We start from the raw sequence: 19,898 nt of genomic DNA, 5'->3' as shown, positions 1-19,898 counted from the left end.
TATCTCTGGTAGATCCTGCTGCAGACTCAACGTCTGTAGGCCTGCGTGACATAACAAGAAATACACATTTGGTCCCTGCCTGGTTCCTGGCACAGAGCTCCCAAAGCCTTTATAATTTCCTGGGTAGTAACAGTGGTCAGAGCGGCTTTTGTTCTAATATTTGGTTTGTGACTCCAGTTTCTGCCACAGATCCTGATTACTTAGAATTTCCTGGGTGAGTGCAGCATCTCTTGTTCCAGGGTGGGTAACCTGGGGACCCACTAATTGTGACTGGCATCTGAATGGGGGGTGCATCACCATTAGCCTATGGCTGCATTAACTCTAGGTAGTCAGTGTCATACTTTATTTATGGGGCACCCAACTGGTATCCAGAGTTGGAGAATTGGTTGGTTTGGGAAACACTCACATATCTGGTGTTAGCCGTGAATTATAAATGCAAAGGAAGAATGCAGCCCCCTCATCCCCTGTACCCCCAAAATGCATATGCTGAAGCCCAAATCCCCAGTGGGACAGTATTTGGAGGTTGAGCCTTTGGGAGATGATTAGGTTTAGATGAGGTATTGAGGGTTGAGCCCCACGTTGGAACTGGTGCCTTGTAAGAAGGGAAAGTCTTGCCTCTATCTCATGTAAGCATATAGCAAGAGGGTGATAAGGGGGCCCGCCACACACCGAATATGCCAGCACCTTGAACTTGGACTTCCCAGGCTCCAGAACTGTGGAAACAATGCCTATTATTTCAGCCATCAGTCTATGGCATTTTGCTGTAGCAACCCTTACGGCCTAAAACAGATCCCCACCTCCTGGTATTCATGCCCTTGTGTAGCCCCCTGAGTGTGGGCTAAACTAGCAACTCGCTTCTGACCAAGACAACGTGGCGAGGCTGATGGGAAGGCTCTCCTGTGATTAGGGTACAAGGACCGCGACTTCAGCCAGCCAGCAGGCTCTCCCTACTGCCGCCACATCAGATGCCGTGTGGCAGGAGTTGAGGGCTGCCTTTAGTCAACAGCCAGAAAGAAACAGACTTGCAGTCCAACAGTCCACAAGGAACTGACTTCCATCGACAGCGAGGTGAGCTTGCATATGGCTCTTTCCCCAGTCCAGCCATCAGAGGAGACTGCAACATGGATTTCAGTTTTGTGAGAGACCCTGAAGCAGAAAATGCAGCTAAATCATCCAGATGTCTGCATGCTCAGATTGAGTGAGACAATAAAGGCATGCTGTTTTAATTCACTAAGTTTTAGAATAATTTAAATTATTCTTAAATAAATAACTAATAGTTACATAACACACATTAAATAAATATTTATTGAAAAAAGAATGAATACACTGTGGGCCGTGGACCTTGGTTTCCCATCTGTGCTGTTAATGTATGGTGTCATCCACCATCAACTGAAGCCTTTTCCCTTCCTGTTTAGCTCCTCACAATTTATATAAATGAAGACATAATAAGACATGAATGAGTTCTATTCCTAGAAGACTTCTAGGTCAGTTGAGAGTTATGTATTATCCAATTTCAAAGTGACAGACACACAGACTCCTAGATAGCATTCTTCCTTGATGTGTATGACTGGAAGGCAGCACTGTCCAGTTTAATAAACTTAATCTCCACATTAGGCTTTTGAACATATAAAAATATATGCGTGATTTTTATTTCTCCATCATCTAACCAGCTCATTTTAAATTGGCAGGAAGTACCTCTGCTAACCCCAAGACTCACCCACCCCCCCTAAGCTAAGTGGTTACTCTTCTCCCTTGCGTCACACATGGCTCAAATATAACAAATGTGGCTCACCACACAAATGTTAAAATGCATCTTTCGGAAACAAACCAAATCTCTATAGTAGCAAATGTAAACACAAGACCTCTGTGCAGTAGGAATCCAGTGTTCAGTGGGGTTCTGGCTTGGCAATGTCTGGGTTTTAGGGTTTGAACAACTGCAGTGAGTTAAGCATCTCTGGTAAGAGGCAAATGATATCAGCTGAGTTAGTTAAAGGCCCTTGCATATGGAAAACTGAGCCATGCGTTTAATGGTTCTTTTTAAAAAAGATTTATTTATGTATCTTGAAAGTCAGTTACAGAGAGGCAGAGAGAGAGAGAAAGAGAGAGAGGCAGAGAGAGAGAGAGAGAGAGACATTTTCCATCCGCTAGTTCACTTCCCGGATGGCCTCAATGACCAGGGCTGGGCCAGGCCAAAGCCAGGGTCAGGAGCTTCTTACAGGCCTCACACATGGATGCAGGGCCAAAACACTTGTGTCATCCTCTGCTGCTTTTCCCAGGCCATTAGCAGGGAGCTGGATCAGAGTGGAGCAGCAGGGACACGAACTGGCACCCATATGGGATGCCGGCATCGCAGGCAGCTGCTTAATCCACTGCTCCACAACACTGGCCCTCACTTAATGCTTCTTAACAAGAACTACTTAATCATATCATCTTTATTATTTACTCTGATTTTTTGTCTGATTTATTTCACTATGCTCACAAGTTATTACACATTAGTTTATAGAAGGCTCAAGAAATACAGTGATAAATGTTAAGGTTAGACGTAAGGCCACGATTTGCATTAAAGCAGCTGAAACATGATTTGGTGATGAAACCCAGACAGCCTATATTCCAGTGGGACAGTGATGTCCCAAACCATACCACACGGGGAATGATGTGGCATCAGACCAAACTTTGCCGCCTGGAGTGTCATCCTTGCCCCCCAAGCCAATCGCTAATTCTATCTCCTAAAGTCACACACTTGTGCCCATGCCTCTCCATGCACCACCACTGCCCCAGTTCAGGTCACCACCTCCTCCCATTCAGACCACCTCGCTGGACTCTATCCCCAGGCTTACTGTACTCAATCTGTTCAGTGCACTGCAGTCGGAGTAATCTTTACTGTACATTCCAGGCAGAAGGAACAGTAAGGGCAAAGGCCCGAGGTAAGAAAGACCTTGACCTTTGTCAGAACAACAGCAAAGTGAGTGTGACCAGTGACAGAGAGAGAGAAAAGCAGAAGTAGCTGCGGAGGCACGTGGGGCCCTTCCTCAAAGCTCCCTGGCTGCCCAAAGTTGAGGGACCAGCAGACAGGTCCTGAAGGGACCCTCTTCCTGGCTGGCAGACGCCACTTTCTTGCTGTGACCGCTCTTATGAGGAGAACAACCCCAACAGGGACGCTGCGATCTTGTGACCTCACCTAAACCTAATTACCTCCCATCTCCAAGTAATATCACGTTAGGGGTTAGGGCGCAGCATAAGAACTTTGAGGAGACTCAGACGCTCAGTTTGAAGCGGTTGCTCTCAGGACTGCTGAAGCCCAGAATGCCAGATCTGAAGGGTCCCAGGGCGCATCTGCTTATTAGCATCAGTGCCTTCAGTCTTCTTAATTTTCTACTCTGTTGGCTTAGAACAAAACTATGGAGCTTGGGGGCTGGCACTGTGACGCAGCTGGCTAAGCTGCCGCAGGCAACACCAGCATTCCATATCTGAGTGCTTGATGCAGTCCTGGCTGCTCTGCTTCCCATGCAGCCTCCTGTGACCGTGCCTGGGAAGGCAGCAGAAGATGGGCCAAGTACTTGGGCCCCTGCCACCCATGTCGGAGACCCAGATGGAATTCCTGGCTTCTGCCTGGCCCAGCCCTGGCTGATGTGACCATTACCAGTGGATGGAAGATCCCTGTCTCCACCTTTCAAATACATTAATTAAAAAAAGAAAATGATAAAGCTTGTCAGAACTGCATGGAAAATGCGAACACACAGTTTCTAAAACAGCAAGGGCCTTTATGCTCCCCACTTGCTCAGCCGCAGGACAGCTTAGGAGCTGTTTTTGCTCACTCCCTTCCCCAGGGCTTGGCAGTAGTCTGGAGGACACAGGTGCCTTCGTGTGGCCGGCAGCAGCTGTGTGTGTTTCGCATTTTGCAGTGAGATAAACCCTAGGGCAAAAGGGTAAATTCTGGCCCCTCCATCACAGCCTTTCTCTCTCTCTCTCTCTCTCTTTTTTTTTTTTTTTTTAAAGATTTATGTACTTATTTGAAAGGCAGAGTTACAGAGAGAAAGAGGGAGATAGAGATCTTCTACCCTTTGGTCCACTCCCCAGCAATAGCTGGGCCAGGCTGAAGCCAGAAGCCAGGAGCCAGGAGCTACTTCCGGGTCTCCCAAATGGGCACAGGGGCCAAAGTACCTGGGCCATCTTCCACTGCTTTCCCAGGCGGATTGGAAGTAGAGCAGCTGCGACTTGATATGGGATGCTGGCCCTGCAGGTGGTGGCTTAACCCGCTGTGCCACAGCACCGACTCCTCCATCACGGCCTTTCTAAGCTCAGTTTCATCAACTGAAAATGAGCAACAATACAGGCCTCAAAGGGTTCTTGTAAGAAACAAAATGAGATAATGTAAATAAAGTAAAGTACCAAAGGCCCGGAAGGACAACATGAGCTGATAGAGTGTTTGTTGTCTTGTACGTAACATGGCTGTCATCAATCCCCAAAGAACAACTCACGGAGTAACAGAAAAGGAAAACAGCACTGGCTTAAAAGACCAAATCAAAGGCAGCCACCTCAGCAAACTGTTTGTTTCTGGATATTAAAATTGTAATGCCTCACATGTGCATGGCACACAGTGAACTTCATGCATGTCATCTCACATGAAGCAGGGCAGAATGGATGACTGAACCAGACAAAGGTCCGGGGCTTGCCCGGGGACACACAAGATGGAACTGGGGGCAGGGGAGAGCTCTGGGGTTGCAGATTCCCACTCCGTGCCGCTTTCCTCGGTGCTCCTGCCTGTTTCTTGGAGGCCCAGTCTGGGGAACTGAGTGACAGTGAGCTCTGAGAGTCAAGCCTGACCGCTCAACGCTCCGCACCAGGAGGGAGCCTCTGCGAGGTGGGCAGCTTGTCGGGGTGCTGCCTCTGACTCGCACTGGAAAGTGTGGCTCCACGTCTCGCCGGGGAGGACACGTCATGGAGTCTTCAAAAGCCCTGCACTGCCCGTCAACTGAGTGGATTTCCAGACTGTGTCCCACCCTTAGCTCTTCCCAGAAGCAGGGAGGAAAAGTCAGTTTGAAAAAGGATATTTGTTCTCAAATTCTTTTTTACTTTCAAGGCCACTTTAAAGTCCTTGTGGCTGGGTCATGCATTTTTCCTCTTACCAGAGAGGCTTCAACATTTTCAATTTGTAAGAAATCACCCTGGCTTACAAATAGACCCCTTGTTTATCATAGTTGAGGCTTCTGAACTCATGACAATTAATGACGGGAGCCCCCTTATCCACAGAAGATATGTTCCAAGCCCCCTGGTGGATGCCTGAAACCACCACAGTAATGACTCCCTGTGCAGTTTTTTTCCTATTCACATACATGAGGGGTTTTCAAAAAGTTCATAGAAAATGCGTGTCATTTTAAAAAAACTACACATGGACTTCAAGATTTTCTTGCAACCAAAATAAACTTATCTAATTTTCCCACAAAATTTTGAAGTATTCTTATAAACAAATTTAATGCCTTTTCTGTCTAAACTAAACATTTATAATGCACTGTGTCCATAGCTTTTCAGGATGAGATGTGACAGCAACTTTACCATGAATTTCTGGGTAGAGATTCATTTTTAGTGTAGATCTTAGCAACCTTAACCTATGATATTTTTCTTTCCTTAAGTAGAAAACTTTTACCTTATCATTGTTGTTTTATTTACTTTTTTTAAGATTTATTTATTTATTTGAGAGGCAGAGTTAGAGAGAGAGGGAGAGATCTTCCATCTGCTGGTTCACTCCCTAAATGGCTGCAATGGCCAGAGCTGGATTGATCTGAAGCCAAGAGCCAAGAGCTTCTTCTGGGTCTCCTACCTGGGTACAGGGGCCCAAGCTACTGCTTTTCCAGGCCATCAGCAGGGAGCTGGGTAGGAAATAGGGCAGCCAGGACTTGAACTGGCACCCATAAGGGATGCTGGCACCACAGGCAGATGCTTAACCTACTATGCCACAGTGCTGGCCCTCGTCTTCTCACTTTTAAAGGCAACACTTTGTGGTTTCTCTTTGGCATACCTGCACTGATAGCATCAGTCCTCTGGTGCTCTAGGGCCATTATAAAGTAAAATAGGGGCTATCTGGACACAAGCACTGCAAAATTACGACAGTCAATCTGATAACTGAGAAAGCTACCAAGTGACCAACAGGCAAGCAGCATATCCAGGGTGGACACACCGGAAAAGGGATGACTCATGGGGCCAGCACTGTGGCACGACAACATCAGAGTAGGAGTCCTGGTCGCCCTGCTCCAATCCAGCCTCCTACTCATGCATCCCCAAGGGCTCGGACCCTTGTAACCTACGTGGGAGACCAAGATGGAGTTCCTGGCTCCTGGCTGGACAGCATGAAATTCCACCATGCTGCTCAGAATGGGTGTGATTTAAAACTTATGAATTGTTTAATTCCGGAATTTTCCAGCTAATATTTTTGGACCACAAGTACCTGAAACTGCAGAAAGCAAAACCATGGGTAAGGAAGACCACCGTACCAACATCCTCTTCAGAGTTCAGCACAATCAAAACTTTAGGGGCAACTGAGTGGAGATGGTCCTCCATTCAGATTAACCTTGGAACTATTGTTTACTACCACAAAGCACTTCTGGGAAGCAACCACGCAAGCTTACTAAACTCCCATCATACTTGGCTTCATTGTGAGGGTGCCACACATGCCACCATGAGGGTCTCGACAGCTGACTGCTGGGCTGATCCTCCCTGAGAACCACCTACCACCCAAGGCACCTTCTCAGTCTGCTGGCTGGGTGCAGGCAACAGCCTGCACAGACTTACCCTGGGGCACTAGGTGCTATCTTCTAGGAGGCTGGAACTGGGATCTACTTAATGAATGGACTGTCAATAGGAGTTGAGGCAACAAAGCTCATGTTCAGCCACATGAGTGGATGAGTGAGCCCATTTTGCTGGTCTCCAAAGAAGAAGAAGAACGGACAACAAGCTGAGAGAGAGGCAGAGATGGGAGGCCATGTGGCCCCAGAGAGGGCTGGCGTACATGCTTGCTTTCTCGGTTCTTGGGAGACAGGGGTTGAGTTCTGTGATATACCCCAATGTCGTTCCAATAAGTTCCCTTAGTTCAGGTTAGTGAGCTCCAGTCCTGGCAACCAAACAATCCTTGTCAAGGACAGAAGACTCAATTTGAGTACATATTTTCAGAAAGTACCCCATATGTAAGTAATGCTAAGTAATTCATGTAAGCAGCAGCCCTGGCTACTATGTTTTCCCTTCCAGTATTATGAAAAGAACTGGGATACATGCTTTATGAAACTAGAGCAAAGCTCTTCTATATTTTAGAAAACACTTTCCAAGGCTCTGCAGAATTCCTCTTTTTTTTTGGTGACAAGTGAAATCCACCTGTTCAGAAACAAGGCCACCTTCCACTGCCTCCCAGGATGCATCAGCAAAGGCTGGATTGGAAGTGGAGCATCTGGGACCCAAACCAGCACTCTGATTTGGCATGAGTCCCTAGTGGCGGCTTAACCCCCTGTGCCTCACTGCCCACCCTGCTTACTTTAAATGTCATTTAACCTCATGTTGACATCCCCATGCTGGTGCCTGATTAGCTGCTAAGTTTATCCCATCCACGGGAATAAGAAGCAAAAATCGCATGCAACGATGCCACTAGTTTTCTGTTAGAGAAGGAAGCATTTGACCCCTTCTTTCAGAATCATCCACGCTCTCAGGCTCATGGCCATGAGTACACTGTGCCTGGGCCAGCGCTGTGGCGTAGCAGGTATAGCCGCCACCTGCAGTGCCAGCATCCCACATGTGCACTGGTTTGAGTCCTGGCTGCTCCACTTCCAATCCAGCTCTCTGCTATGGCCTGGGAAAGCAGCAGAAGATGGCCCAAGTCCTTGGGCCCCTGAACCCATGTGGGAGACCTGGAAGAAGCTCCTGGCTCCTGGCTTCGGATCGGTGTAGCTGCAGCCGCTGTGGCCATTTGGGGAGTGAGCCAGTGGATGGAAGATTGATCTCTCTCTCTCTGTAACTCTGCCTTTCAAATAAATAAATAAATCTTTTTTAAAAAATGAGTACATTGTGCCTGCCCTGTCCATCCACAACTTACCTTCCATCTTTGTCCAAATCCTTATCATAGTATAGTCTCACCCTACCTATAACTTTATAGAACTAAACATGAACTCTTTTTTTCAAATAACCTTACACATACCTCTGAATCTCATATCAAGTCACCCAAATAAATAAATAAGCACATCTTTTTCTTCCTCTATGAAATTCTACCTTTAGGAGAAGGCAGTAAGAGCTTCTAAGAATCCTGATCCCACAGGGCCTAGATGTTTCATAGCAGTAGTGTCCTCCTGGTGGGAAATGCTTCTCTAAAACTTAATTCTTGGTAATTTAATATACTAGATAATCTCAAAGAAGGCGCTAATAATCTCTATCCTCCAGAAACATGCTATTGCTCCCACTGTAAGAGACAGAATTGATTTCCCCTCCTCCCCAGCCTGGGCTGGCCTCGTGACTTGCTTTGATCAGTAAATGTGGTGGACTTCTGAGTTCTTGGCTTAAGAGGATTGGCAGCTTCTGCTTCCCCTCTCTCGGAAGTCACTACCATAAGCAGAGGTCTGAGGTCCCTTTGAGAAAGAGAAGCTGCTGGGCAGAAGGCTGAAGCCCTCTTGGACATCCTGGCCCCTGCAGCACGTGCAGCAGCATGCAGCCACCTGAGAGAAGCAGCCTGGGTGAGAGGGGCAGGAGAGCCACCCAGCTGAAACGCACGCAGCCAGCTCCCAGAACGGGGAGAAATGATAAACAGCGGTGGCTGAGGTCACCATGGCTTGGGTGGTTTGCTACGCAGCAGTGAACAACTGAAACACCTTATTTGATAAAAGGTCAGTACAAGTTCAAGAAGAATGGTACAACTGTGTCCCTGGGAAAGAGAGCTCAGTTTGTTGGCTTGGACTTTGTGTTTCTGTTTGTTTTCTTTCAGGGACATCGCCACAAATCTCCCAGGCAAGGAATCACAGAGTCATCTTCCACTCTTCCCGCTGCTTCATTTCTGAGATATTCCACTTGTCATCAAGTGCTAGCTTCTTCCTAAGTGCATCTTGGATTTAACCCTTCCTGTCTTATCTCAGTGCTCCTATTATAGCCCAAGCTCTTATCTCTTCATTTAGGAATCTATACACAGGGACCGGCCTGTGGTGTAGCAGGTAAAGCCGCCGCCTGCAGTGCCGGCATCCCACATGGGCACCGGTTCGAGTCCCGGCTACTCCACTTCCGATTCAGCTCTCTGCTATGGCCTGGGAAAGCAGGCCCACGTCTTTGGGCCCCGGCACCCACGTGAGAGACCTGGAAGAAGCTCCTGGCTCCTGGCTTTGGATTGGTGCAGCTCTGGCAGATGTGGCCATCTGGAGAGTGAACCAGCAGTTGGAAGACCTCTCTCTCTCTGTAATTCTGCCTTTCAAATAAATAAATATTAAAACACACACACACACACACACACACACACAAAGAAATCTATACCTAGGGGCCAGCCAGCACTGCGGTGTAGCGGGTTAAGCCACTGCCTGCAGCACAACATCCCATATTGGTGCGGGTTCAAGTCTCAGCTGCTTCACTTTCCATCCAGGTACCTGTTAATGTGCCTGGGAAAGCAGCAGAAGATGGCCCAAATGCTTGGGCCCCTGTACCCACATGGGAGACCTAGAAGAAGCCCCTGGCTTTGGCCTTGCTCAGTCCTGACTGTTGTGGCCATTTTGGGAGTGAACCAGCAGATGGAAGATGTCTCTCTCCCTCCATCTCTTCTCTCTCTCTGGAACTCTGTGTTTCAAATAAATACATAAATCTTAAGAAAAAAGAAACCTACACCCAGCCTCCTCTTCCCCAAACTTCCTCCCTCTGATCTATCCTGTAAACGGACACTGGGCTCATCTTCCTAATCTAAGGCTTTTAGCCTATCAGTTGCATCTAATCAACTTTGGCTTTCAAGGTCTGGCCTGACTCCTTTCTAAATCCACTCCTCTACTCCAGGAAGCCTGGATCGCAACCTACATGTCTGTCACTTCCAAGTCCTTCCTCCAAGCCTCCATCATGCTGTTCCCTGACCTGTTGTGCCTGGACCCATCCAGGCCCCATTCACTTGACTCCAAATTCCTACAAACCTGGCTGAGTTCTCCTCTTCAAAACCTCACAGCACACCCTCCACAACACAGTACTCATTCATGCAGTTGCTGTGCCAGCTTCCGGGTTCATGCTATGTTTACAGCTCAGATTCCCGATCACATCCTAAGACCAAGGGGCCGTAGCTTAGCTTTATGTGTATTCCTTAGGGGCAAGATTTTCAGGGCAGTCACCCTTTCTGACCCGAATGATTTCCTCCTTTTATGTTACCAGTGTGCTTTACTCACTGTGCTTTAAAGCCCTTTGTTTCTGTCACCAAGGAAAACGTCCACTGGGTTCAGAAACTCTGTATTTTCTTTAATGGAAAATTAAGTAATATGCACTGCCAAAAACAAAAAATACTGGAGTCCATGCCAGGTTTGAAAGCATAAAACTGCATTATAAGCACAAATGTGGGGCCTCTTATGTTGCCTGTGTCCAACGCCACAGCAGGCCCCAGGGATCAGCCGCTGCAGCAGCTGAGGCCCAACACAAAATCCCCTGATCAAGAAGGGATGGACAAAATAAAAAGCAGGTTATGCCAGCAGAGTCCAGGAGCTGGATGACAGGAACAGGCCGATGGTAGTCCACTCCCCGGGGAAAGCTCATCACCACAATGCCTGCTGGGACCTCCATGCCTAACATGAGCCGGGTCCTGGACCGGTGTTCATTTTCTTTGTTTAATCTTCAAAATCACCCTGGAAGGCATAGATGAGGAAGCCCAGACTCAGAGGGCAGTCATTTGGCCTAAAGCTATTCAGGGAGTAATGATTCAAACTCAAGCTGGGTGACTCTGAAGCCACATTCTTTCCACTGGCTTGTGGTGTCTCCTGTGGGAAGGGACGTGACTTCAGGACATCAAGGAAGAATATTTAGCAAGCACCTGTTACGGCCTCCTCTGTGCTTGGTGTGGCAGAAGATTGTTGAAATACATTGCTCTTTTTAGTGGTTGCCAAGGAAAGTCTGGAGGGGGAAAAGGCACCATAAATTCCATCAGCACCTTCCACAAAACACACAAAATCCAGGTTCAACCCGGATGCCTGCTCTGTGAACGCAGTTTCAAGAGAAACCCTGGAGGCCCTCTTTCTACGCTAATCTCTCCTACACAGAGATCCCAGGGCAGTCCCCATTCCTGCACAGCTAAATCTGGTTAGGGAAACAAAACTAATCACATAAAATAAGAATAAACAAGGAAACAGAATTTTAAGCATGCTAATTTGGGCATTCTAAAAGTGTTCCATTTAACAAAGACATGGAGTAGTTGTAATTGAAAGGCAGAAGTGATAAAAGAAAGAACACATTAGCCTGCATAATTTATATCATTAAAGCTCCCTTCAATATTGCTTGGGCTTTTGGCTACAGTTAAGGATTTCTTCCTAGTTGTAAAGTGTCAGTGGTGCACACAGAGGTGTCATTCAGAGAAGAGGAACTCCAATCCACAGCAGTGAAGCGTGGTGTTGGGAGAGGCCCCGAGGCCTGGACAAAGCTGCTGATGGAGTGTTTGGTGCAGAGGGTCCAATCCCGGGGACCCCTTTCTCAGCTGACAACAGCTGGGCCGGGAACACCCGCGGAGACGGCCCAGCATTCTAGAGAGAGGCTCTCCCACGCAGCAAATGTTTGCTGGATACCCTTGCAGCCTGCTTTGCTCCCAGGGCTTGGGATTTCCCAAACCCAAAGAAGAAAAGAAAATGACTTAGAGCTGACAGACCCTCTGTCGCCACTAAGTTAATCCTTTGGTTTCCACGATGTCAGAAAGGCAATCTTAATAATACAGCACACTATCAGAATTTCAAACTTTAATTCCCAGACAATCCACAAAGGAAATTCTGAAGAACGACCTCAATAGCAGTCCCGATCCACCAGGGCCAATGTTTTCAAGGAAATAAAGAAAACAGGGCTCTTCTTTAGAATGAGAAGGTGGCGGCACTGGTCATACTCTAGGGCCCCCTAGATTTAAATCTCTCTGCCTCTCTGTAACCTTGCCTTTCAAATAAATAAGTAAAACTTTAAAAATTATATCTGCCTTTAAACACCATTTTTAGGTCCTTCTAACTCACAATGTTAACTTTCTAAAAACCTGACGAAACTTGCATAAAGAACCTACAGGTGAAACAGAGTAAAACAATGACCATGCTGGGCACACACAGGCATATCCCTCAAAAGACATGCAATGGAAAGAAATGACAATGGTGAGGATGATCACTTCACAAAAGAGAAACATACAAAGGACCAGTCGATTGTAAATCAAATGATTTTCCCCCTCAACAGCCAAGCCAATAGAACTCAGAGCCCTAGGGGATAGGATTCCAGCTGCTGTGAAAACTGATCATGTTGGGATTTGCTTTTAAAATCTGCATCTCAGGGTGGCCTTGTGGCGCAGGGTTAAGATATGAATGGCAGCAAAATACATGAGAGTAACTGAGTTCAAGTCCCAGCTCTGCTTCTGAGTCCAGCTTCCTGCTAATGTGAACCCTTGGAGACAGCAGGTGATGGCTCAACCAGCTGGGTCCCTGCCATCCGTGTGGGAGACCCAGATTGAGTTCCTGTCTCCCAGCTTCAGCCTGGCCCAGCCTTGGCTGTGTGAGTGTTTGGGGAGTGAATCAGTGGATGGATGATCTCTCTCTCTGCCTTTAAAATAAATAAACTATAAAATCAAAATTAAAAAATAGTAAAATCTGTATTTCTCCCGGCCGCAGTAAGAACTTGGGTTTCTGAGAAAAATACTGGCAGGAGCAGTTTGAAGGGCAATTGCAAATCGGAATTGTTTTCCTGTCAGCAGTAAGTTCTGAACCATGCTCTGTAGGTCAAATTTCTATTTGACACTTTTTGGGTCATTCTTCGTCTCTGTGTCCTGCCTGTTGCAGCTTGCCATGTGACACGTCAAGTGGCAGATTCCAGTCTGCACAGCGGCCTAGCATCCAACAAGATTCTGCTTTGTCCCTAAACATTCATGCCCTCACGCCTGCTGGCTCTGTCATATTCAGATACGAACTTTCCAGGAACCTGATCCTGTCACAGGCTTTTTCCTGTATAACAAGCAAAATGCTAGTCAGGAACAGTGGGCTTCACACAGAGGGTTAGTATTCTTCATGAAAACTCTGACTTCACTCCAGAAATAGGGCAAAAGTGGCCCCAAATAGGCAGGCTGTATCTCTGTTAAATCCACCAGGCAATTACCAAGGTCTCTTGCTGCAAACAGTGCAAGAGTGGTTTTTTTTTTTTTTTTTTTTTTAATCCATGTTAAACAGACACATGAGAAACACAATATTTAGCCAGACTCCAGGGCTGAGGTTCAGCTTTCTGGGGAGCCCTGGTGCCCACGGGGCCAACTAAAGGGTTTTCCAAAGAACCAAAGCCAGAAACAAACCAGGTGCTATTGAGGTCTAACTCCTCACCTCTGCAAGTCTCCCTACCCAGACCACTTCAAGGCCAGCTGTAAAGCTTTGAGAGGATTATCAAAGGCCCAGAAAAAAATTCAAATATTTAATTTTCCTATTTTGGAACAGTGAGGCACATCTAGAAAATGCGAGGATACTCCAAAAAGTTTGTGGGGGGGGCCGGTGCTGTGGCACAGAGGGTTAAGCCACCGCCTACAGCGCTGGCATCCCATATGGGAGCCAGTTCGAGTCCCAGCAGCTCCACTTCCAGTCCAGCTTCCTGCTATTCACCTGGGACAGCAGTGGAAGATGACCCAAGTGCTTGGGCCCCTTCACTGATGTGGGAGACCCAGAAGAAGCTCGTGGTTCCTGGCTTTGGTCCAGCCTAGCCCTGGCTGTTGTGGCCATTTGGGGAGTGATCCAGCAGATGGAAGATTTCTCTCTCTGCCTCTGCCTCTGCCTCTTTCTCTCTGTAACTCTATCTCTCAAATAGAAAAATCTTTTTAAAAGATTTATTTCTTTGTTTGAAAGTCAGAGTTACAGAGAGGCAAGCAGAGATAAACAGAGAGATCCTTCATTTGCTGGTTCACTCCCCAAATGGCCATAATGGCCGAGGCTGGGCTGATCTGAAGCCAGGAGCTTCTTCGGGGTCTTCCAAGTGGGTGCAGGGGCCCCTGCACTTGGGCCATCTTCTGCTGATTTCCTAGGCAGATTAGCAGGGAGCCAGATCAGAAGTGGAACAGCTGGGACTCGAACTGGAACCCAAATGGGATGACAGCATTGCAGAAGACAGCTTAACTCACTACACAACAGCACCAGCCCCGTAAATAAATTAAAAAAAAAAAAAAAAAAAAAAGTTTGTGGGAAATGGAACTAAAAGACAGTCTATTTTCATGTGAAAAAAATTCTGAAATCCATGCATAGTTTTTTCATATGTATTTCTATCAACTTTCTGAAGATCTCTGGTAGGTATGGATTTCAAATTTTTTTTGCACCAAAGTAAGCTGATGGTTAAATTCCATTTTTCCACAAACTTTCCAAAGACCTCTCATGTTCTGAATGACAGGAATACTAAATGGCTTGTGCCATTTTGCTACTATCCCCTCTCCTGGAACCTAGTTTCAATGACCACATGAATCGAATCCTATTGGCTCAAATTATATTTTATAAGTGCAAGTTGAAGATTATCTTTCTGAACACAAGTGCGCAGACTGAAATCCCCTCTCGCCACTCCTGAGAGTGACACAGGCTGCTTCTCAAAGGCCATCTTTGTGTCGAGCAAATGGACCGAGGAAAATCTGCTTTCCTCGCCCCTGCCCCTTCTTTAGATAACCAGAGCCAAATGAATGCTTTTCATTTTAAACATCTGATTACGCAGACTGAGCAAAAGCCCATTCTTTTGATCCTTACTGTTTTCTCGATTTGGGGACTAAATTTAGGCACACTCAGGTGGGAAGCTGGGGCCTAACTGCCAGCCAGTGGTGACGCTCGGAAGTTCAAGTTCTGAAAGGCGAGGAATGGGCCTGCGGCGCTGCTTCAGGGGCTGCCTCTTCTCCTGAGGCACCAGAATTCAGACAGCTCTCTGGGCGTGAGGCGGAAGGACACATAACCCTCTGTGCCCTCTGCACGCACAAGCCTCCCTTCCGGAGCAGTGAGAAGGGTGGCAGGGCATGCAGTGGGCTTGAATAGTAAAGACCAAGTAAACCAGGTACAATTACGAACGAACTATCCTTTTCTTCAGATTCAGGAATTGAGAAACCCTGTTCCTTTGGCATATTTAAAAACACATTCCGTGAGCCGGTGTTGTGGCACAGTGGGTAAAGCTGCTGCCTGCAGTGCCGGCATCCCACATGGGTGCTGGTTCGAGTCCCGGCTGCTCCATTTCTGATCCAGCTCTCTGCTATGGCCTGGGAGAGCAGCAGAGGATGGGTCAAGTCCTTGGGCCCCTGCACCCACATGGGAGACCCGGAAGAAGCTCCTGGCTCCTGGCTTCGGATCAACACAGCCCTGGCCATTGCAGCCATTTGGGAAGTGAACCAGCAGATGGAAGACCTCTCTGTCTCTCTCTCTGCCTCTCCTTCTCTCTGTGTGTAACTGACTTTCAAATAAATAAATGAATCTTTAAAAAAATAGTAAAAACACATTCTGAATCATATATTAATAAACTCCTTATATACAACCAGCTATTCAGATCTGTGTGTTGAGTTTTAAATATTGAAAATATTCAGAAAAAAATTGCATCTATACCGAACATGTGCAGAAGTTTTTTTCTTGTTGTTATTCCCTAAACAATACAGTATACATCTATTTACATAACATTTACCTTATTCTAGGTATGATAAGTAATCAAGAGATAATTTTTTTTAAAGATTTATTTATTTGAAAAACAGAGTTACAGAGAGAGAGAAAGAGAGACAGAGAGAGCTCTTCAATCCACTGGTTCACTCTCCAAGTGGTTGTAATGGCCAGAGCTGGGCTGATCCAAAGCCAGGAGCCAGGAATTTCTTCCAGGTCCCCAACATGGGTACCAGGGCCCAGGTACTTGAACCATCTTCGGCTGCTTTCCCAGGTTCATTAGCAGGGAGTTGGATTGGAAGAGGAGCAGCCAGGATTCGAACAAGCATCCATATGGGATGCAGGCACTGCAGCACCAGCCCCTCTAGAGATGATTCAAAGTAACACAAGAGGGGCTGTCCTTGTGGTGTGGAAGGTTAAGTCTCTACTTAAAATGCCAATAACCCACATGGATGCTCTACTTCTGATCCAGCTCCCTGCTAATGCACCTGGGAAAGCAGTAGCAGATGGCCCAAGTACTTGGGCCCCTGTACCCATGTGAGAGGCCCAGAAAAAGCTCCTGGCTTCAGATCCGCCTAACTCTGGCCATTGTGGCCATTTGAGGAGTGAACCAGTGGACAGAAGACCTCTCTCTGTCTCTCTCTCTCCCCCACTTTTCTCTCTGTATATCTGCCTTTCAAATGCAAGAGGATGTGAGTAGGTTCTCTGCAAATGCTATGACATTTTATATAAGGGACCTGAGCATCTGAGGATTTTGGTACTCATGGTGCACGTCCTGGAACCAGTCCCCTAGAGATAATGAGAGATAACTGTAGCATCAGACTTAGTTTTAGTTTCTATACTTCACGCCTTCTGCAAATCCTTTCTACTATATATATATATATATATATATTTTTTTTTTTTTTTTGGACAGGCAGAGTGGACAGTGAGAGAGAGAGAGACAGAGAGAAAGATCTTCCTTTGCCGTTGGTTCACCCTCCAATGGCCGCCGCAGCCGGCGTGCTGCTGCCGGTGCACCACGCTGATCCGATGGCAGGAGCCAGGAGCCAGGTGCTTTTCCTGGTCTCCCATGGGGTGCAGGGCCCAAGCACCTGGGCCATCCTCCACTGCACTCCCTGGCCACAGCAGAGAGCTGGCCTGGAAGAGGGGCAACCGGGACAGAATCCGGCGCCCCGACCAGGACTAGAACCCGGTGTGCCGGCACCGCTAGGCGGAGGATTAGCCTAGTGAGCCGCGGCGCCAGCCTTACAATATTTTCTACCTTTTTTTAAAAGTTCATTTATTTATATTTATTTGTTAAAAAAAGATTTATTTATTTATTTGAAAGGCAGAGCAAGGGCCTGTGTCAGCTGGAGCTGGGCCAGGCCAAAGCCAGGAGCCAGAAACTCCACCCAGTCCCCCACGTGGGTGCAGGGCCCCAGTACCTGAGCCTTCATCTGCTGCCTCCCAGGGTGTGCTTTAGCAGGGCTGGGACACAAGCACTCTGACATCGAATGGGGCAACCCGAGCAGGGCTTTAACTGAATGCACCCCAATCCCTGCTCCTCTACCTTGTTTTGAAGTGTCTTTTAAGAAATCCCTCCAGCCTACACAACCTGAGGGTCAGGGTGTTCTTTTCCTGGCACCTTGCATATAATAAACACTGAATATAGGAATGAATGAATAAAGTTAGATAACAGTCCATTTAGTAAAAGGCTGAAGACACTGGGTTGTGAGTTATTATCATAAAAAACAGAGTACTATATGGTAATGTGGACAAAAATTATCATATCAGCTTTATGTGATATTTAATGAATATCATTTTTCAGCACATCTGTTCAAATCCAAATAATAATAGGCAGGGTCATGATTTAGCTACACTGTGTATAAAGAGGTTGAATCCAAGAAAATTCATTCCAAATGCATTCCAAGGAGTGTAATGTATCCTTTCTCCTCCACCCCGCCAGTCTGCTATTGAGCTGGTGCCTTCTCTATCCACTGTGGCACAGAGGGTTAAAGCAGTGCAGGCATACCATACCATATGGGCTCCAGTTTGAGTCCCAGCTGCTCCACTCCTGATCCTGCTCCTTGCTAATGGACCAGGAAAAGCAGTGGAGGATGGCCCACGTCTGGGTGGGAGACCCTGAAGAAGCTTCTGGCTCCTGGCTTCAGATCAGCCCAGCCCAAGCCATTGTGACTATTTTGGGAGGGAATCAGTGCATGGAAGATCTTTCTCTCTGTCTCTCCCTTTCTGTCTGTAACTCTGCCTCTCAAATAAATAAATAAAATCTTGAGAAAAGAAAGAAAGAAATTAACCATCAGAAGCCAAGGAAATACTCATAGAGCAGGATGAGGAGGAACCGGCCTTCCCCTTCTTGAAAAGCCTCAACAAGAAAGGTGAGGGTCCTCAGCCAAGACGGCTTTTGCTTTCAGCTACTCGATAGACTCAGCCAGCCCGAACCACTGACTCTGGGGAAGCTTCCGCCCTGCAACCCCAGCATTCACGGCCTCACGGCCCGCGACCCGGCGACCACACGGCGCAGCCTTACTCTGGCAAGCGGGGATCTCGCAGTACTTCCAGTAGACGCCGTCCTCATGCTCTGCCACGTAGCACCAGGGGCTCACGTCTCCATCTGGGTTTCTGTCGGGGGAAAGAATACAGACAAGGCCATCTCGGGTGTCTTCAGTCAAGCAGATCATTTCTGTTCAGTTCTTCAGAAGCAGAACTGCTCTAGCTTCTATACTCTATGCAGCTCAGTGCTCTCTCTCATCAAGAGGGCAAAGAATGGTATTATTCCAAGAGCAGATCTGTCAGCTCTGATGCACCTGAGTTAGCGGAAGTGACAAAAGGTGATCACAGGCTCAGACAGACTCTCTGTGGTGTAACTAGGACAACTGGCCACAGAACTAATCACGCCGAATAGCATGGGCACCTTCAAGGTGAACATGGGGAACGAGCACGGGTGTTTTCAGCATGCCAGTGAGAACGTGAACTGACGCAAATGGTCAGGACAGCAATTTGGTAATTACAGTCAAAGGCCCTAAAAATATGCAAACCCTTTATGTGGCAATTTCCTCTTCAGGAATTTATTCTAAGGCAATGTTTACTTATAAAGATGTTTAGTAAGGCATTTTCATGAAAAAGTTGGAAACACTAAATGTCCAGTGATAAATGACGGTTAAATAAACATGGCATGGCCACACAGGGGAACGCTAGACAGCAGGGCTGAAGGCGAATGTGGCACGGAAGCCTCACATCAATACAGAAAGATACAACGCCTTTCCAGTTTGTTGTTCTTGTTGTTGTTAAAGGCAATTGTAAAAACACAACAGATGACACATTTCCATGTTTTGAAAACACATAGTGAGGAAAAAATATTTACAAAACTCTTGAAAGTACGTATCTATAGGAGCAGAGGTTTGGTCTAGGGGTAAGACCCCCCCCCCCCCATCCCATATCTGCAGTGGTGGGCCCAAGTGACTGGGTTCCTGCCCCCTCCACAGGAGATCTGGACTGAGTTCCCGGCTCCCAGTTATGGGCACTTGGGGAGTGAACCAGCTGCTGATAGCTCTCTGTCTTTCAAATAAAAAAAGTAAGTACTTAGCTCTAGATGAGGCGACTATTGTTAACTTCATTTTTTTTCTGGTTTTCTTTATTTTCTCATTACCACAACAACAAATTATGCTAATTGCACAATTTTTTAGCATTAAAAAAATTCACATGATACAGCCTCTACTGGCAATCTTTCACCAGGCTCAGACTGGTCAACTCCGGTTTGAGAGAAAAGGATCCTTTTTCTTCCTCAAAATATTGACCCCTCAGAGAACTATGAAGAAAACTGTGCCAGAGTCTCAGAACTTGTGATCCCGCTCTCCCAGTACCAACACTATTTTCGAAACCTTTATTTCACATTTCTAAATTGACAGTGGCTTGGAATAATAATGCCCTTTGAAGGTCTTTTCAACTCCGAGATGCCATGACAATAAAATAGGCAGCACTGCTGAAGCAGATCAAACCGGGGCAGGGGCTATGGACACACAGAAAAGCCCTTTGATTCCGCCTCACAATTCGGGAAACCTGACACTCTGGTTAGGCCGGAAGCAGGCACAAAGACCCGGCAGC

At 46.9% G+C, this 19,898-nt stretch overlaps 1 protein-coding gene across 3 annotated transcripts in view; it reads right to left on the bottom strand.

Annotated features, from left to right (window-relative positions):
• KREMEN1 (kringle containing transmembrane protein 1) overlaps positions 1-19,898 on the bottom strand; it is a 69,133-nt gene that overhangs the window by 22,916 nt on the left and 26,319 nt on the right. For 2 of the 3 annotated variants that reach the window (XM_070065775.2, XM_008274630.5), the window contains exon 3: positions 18,325-18,416. The exons of the other annotated variant lie outside the window; for it this stretch is intronic. In XM_070065775.2, the coding sequence (XP_069921876.1) occupies positions 18,325-18,416 (92 nt within the window). The remainder of the gene's footprint in view (positions 1-18,324; positions 18,417-19,898) is intronic. 3 annotated transcript variants of the gene reach the window in all.

The sequence above is a fragment of the Oryctolagus cuniculus genome, chromosome 21 (genome assembly GCF_051225735.1).
Source record: "Oryctolagus cuniculus isolate XC-2025 breed Fujian yellow rabbit chromosome 21, ASM5122573v1, whole genome shotgun sequence".
Taxonomy (NCBI): domain Eukaryota; kingdom Metazoa; phylum Chordata; class Mammalia; order Lagomorpha; family Leporidae; genus Oryctolagus; species Oryctolagus cuniculus.
This window is presented reverse-complemented; position numbering and strand designations above follow the sequence as displayed.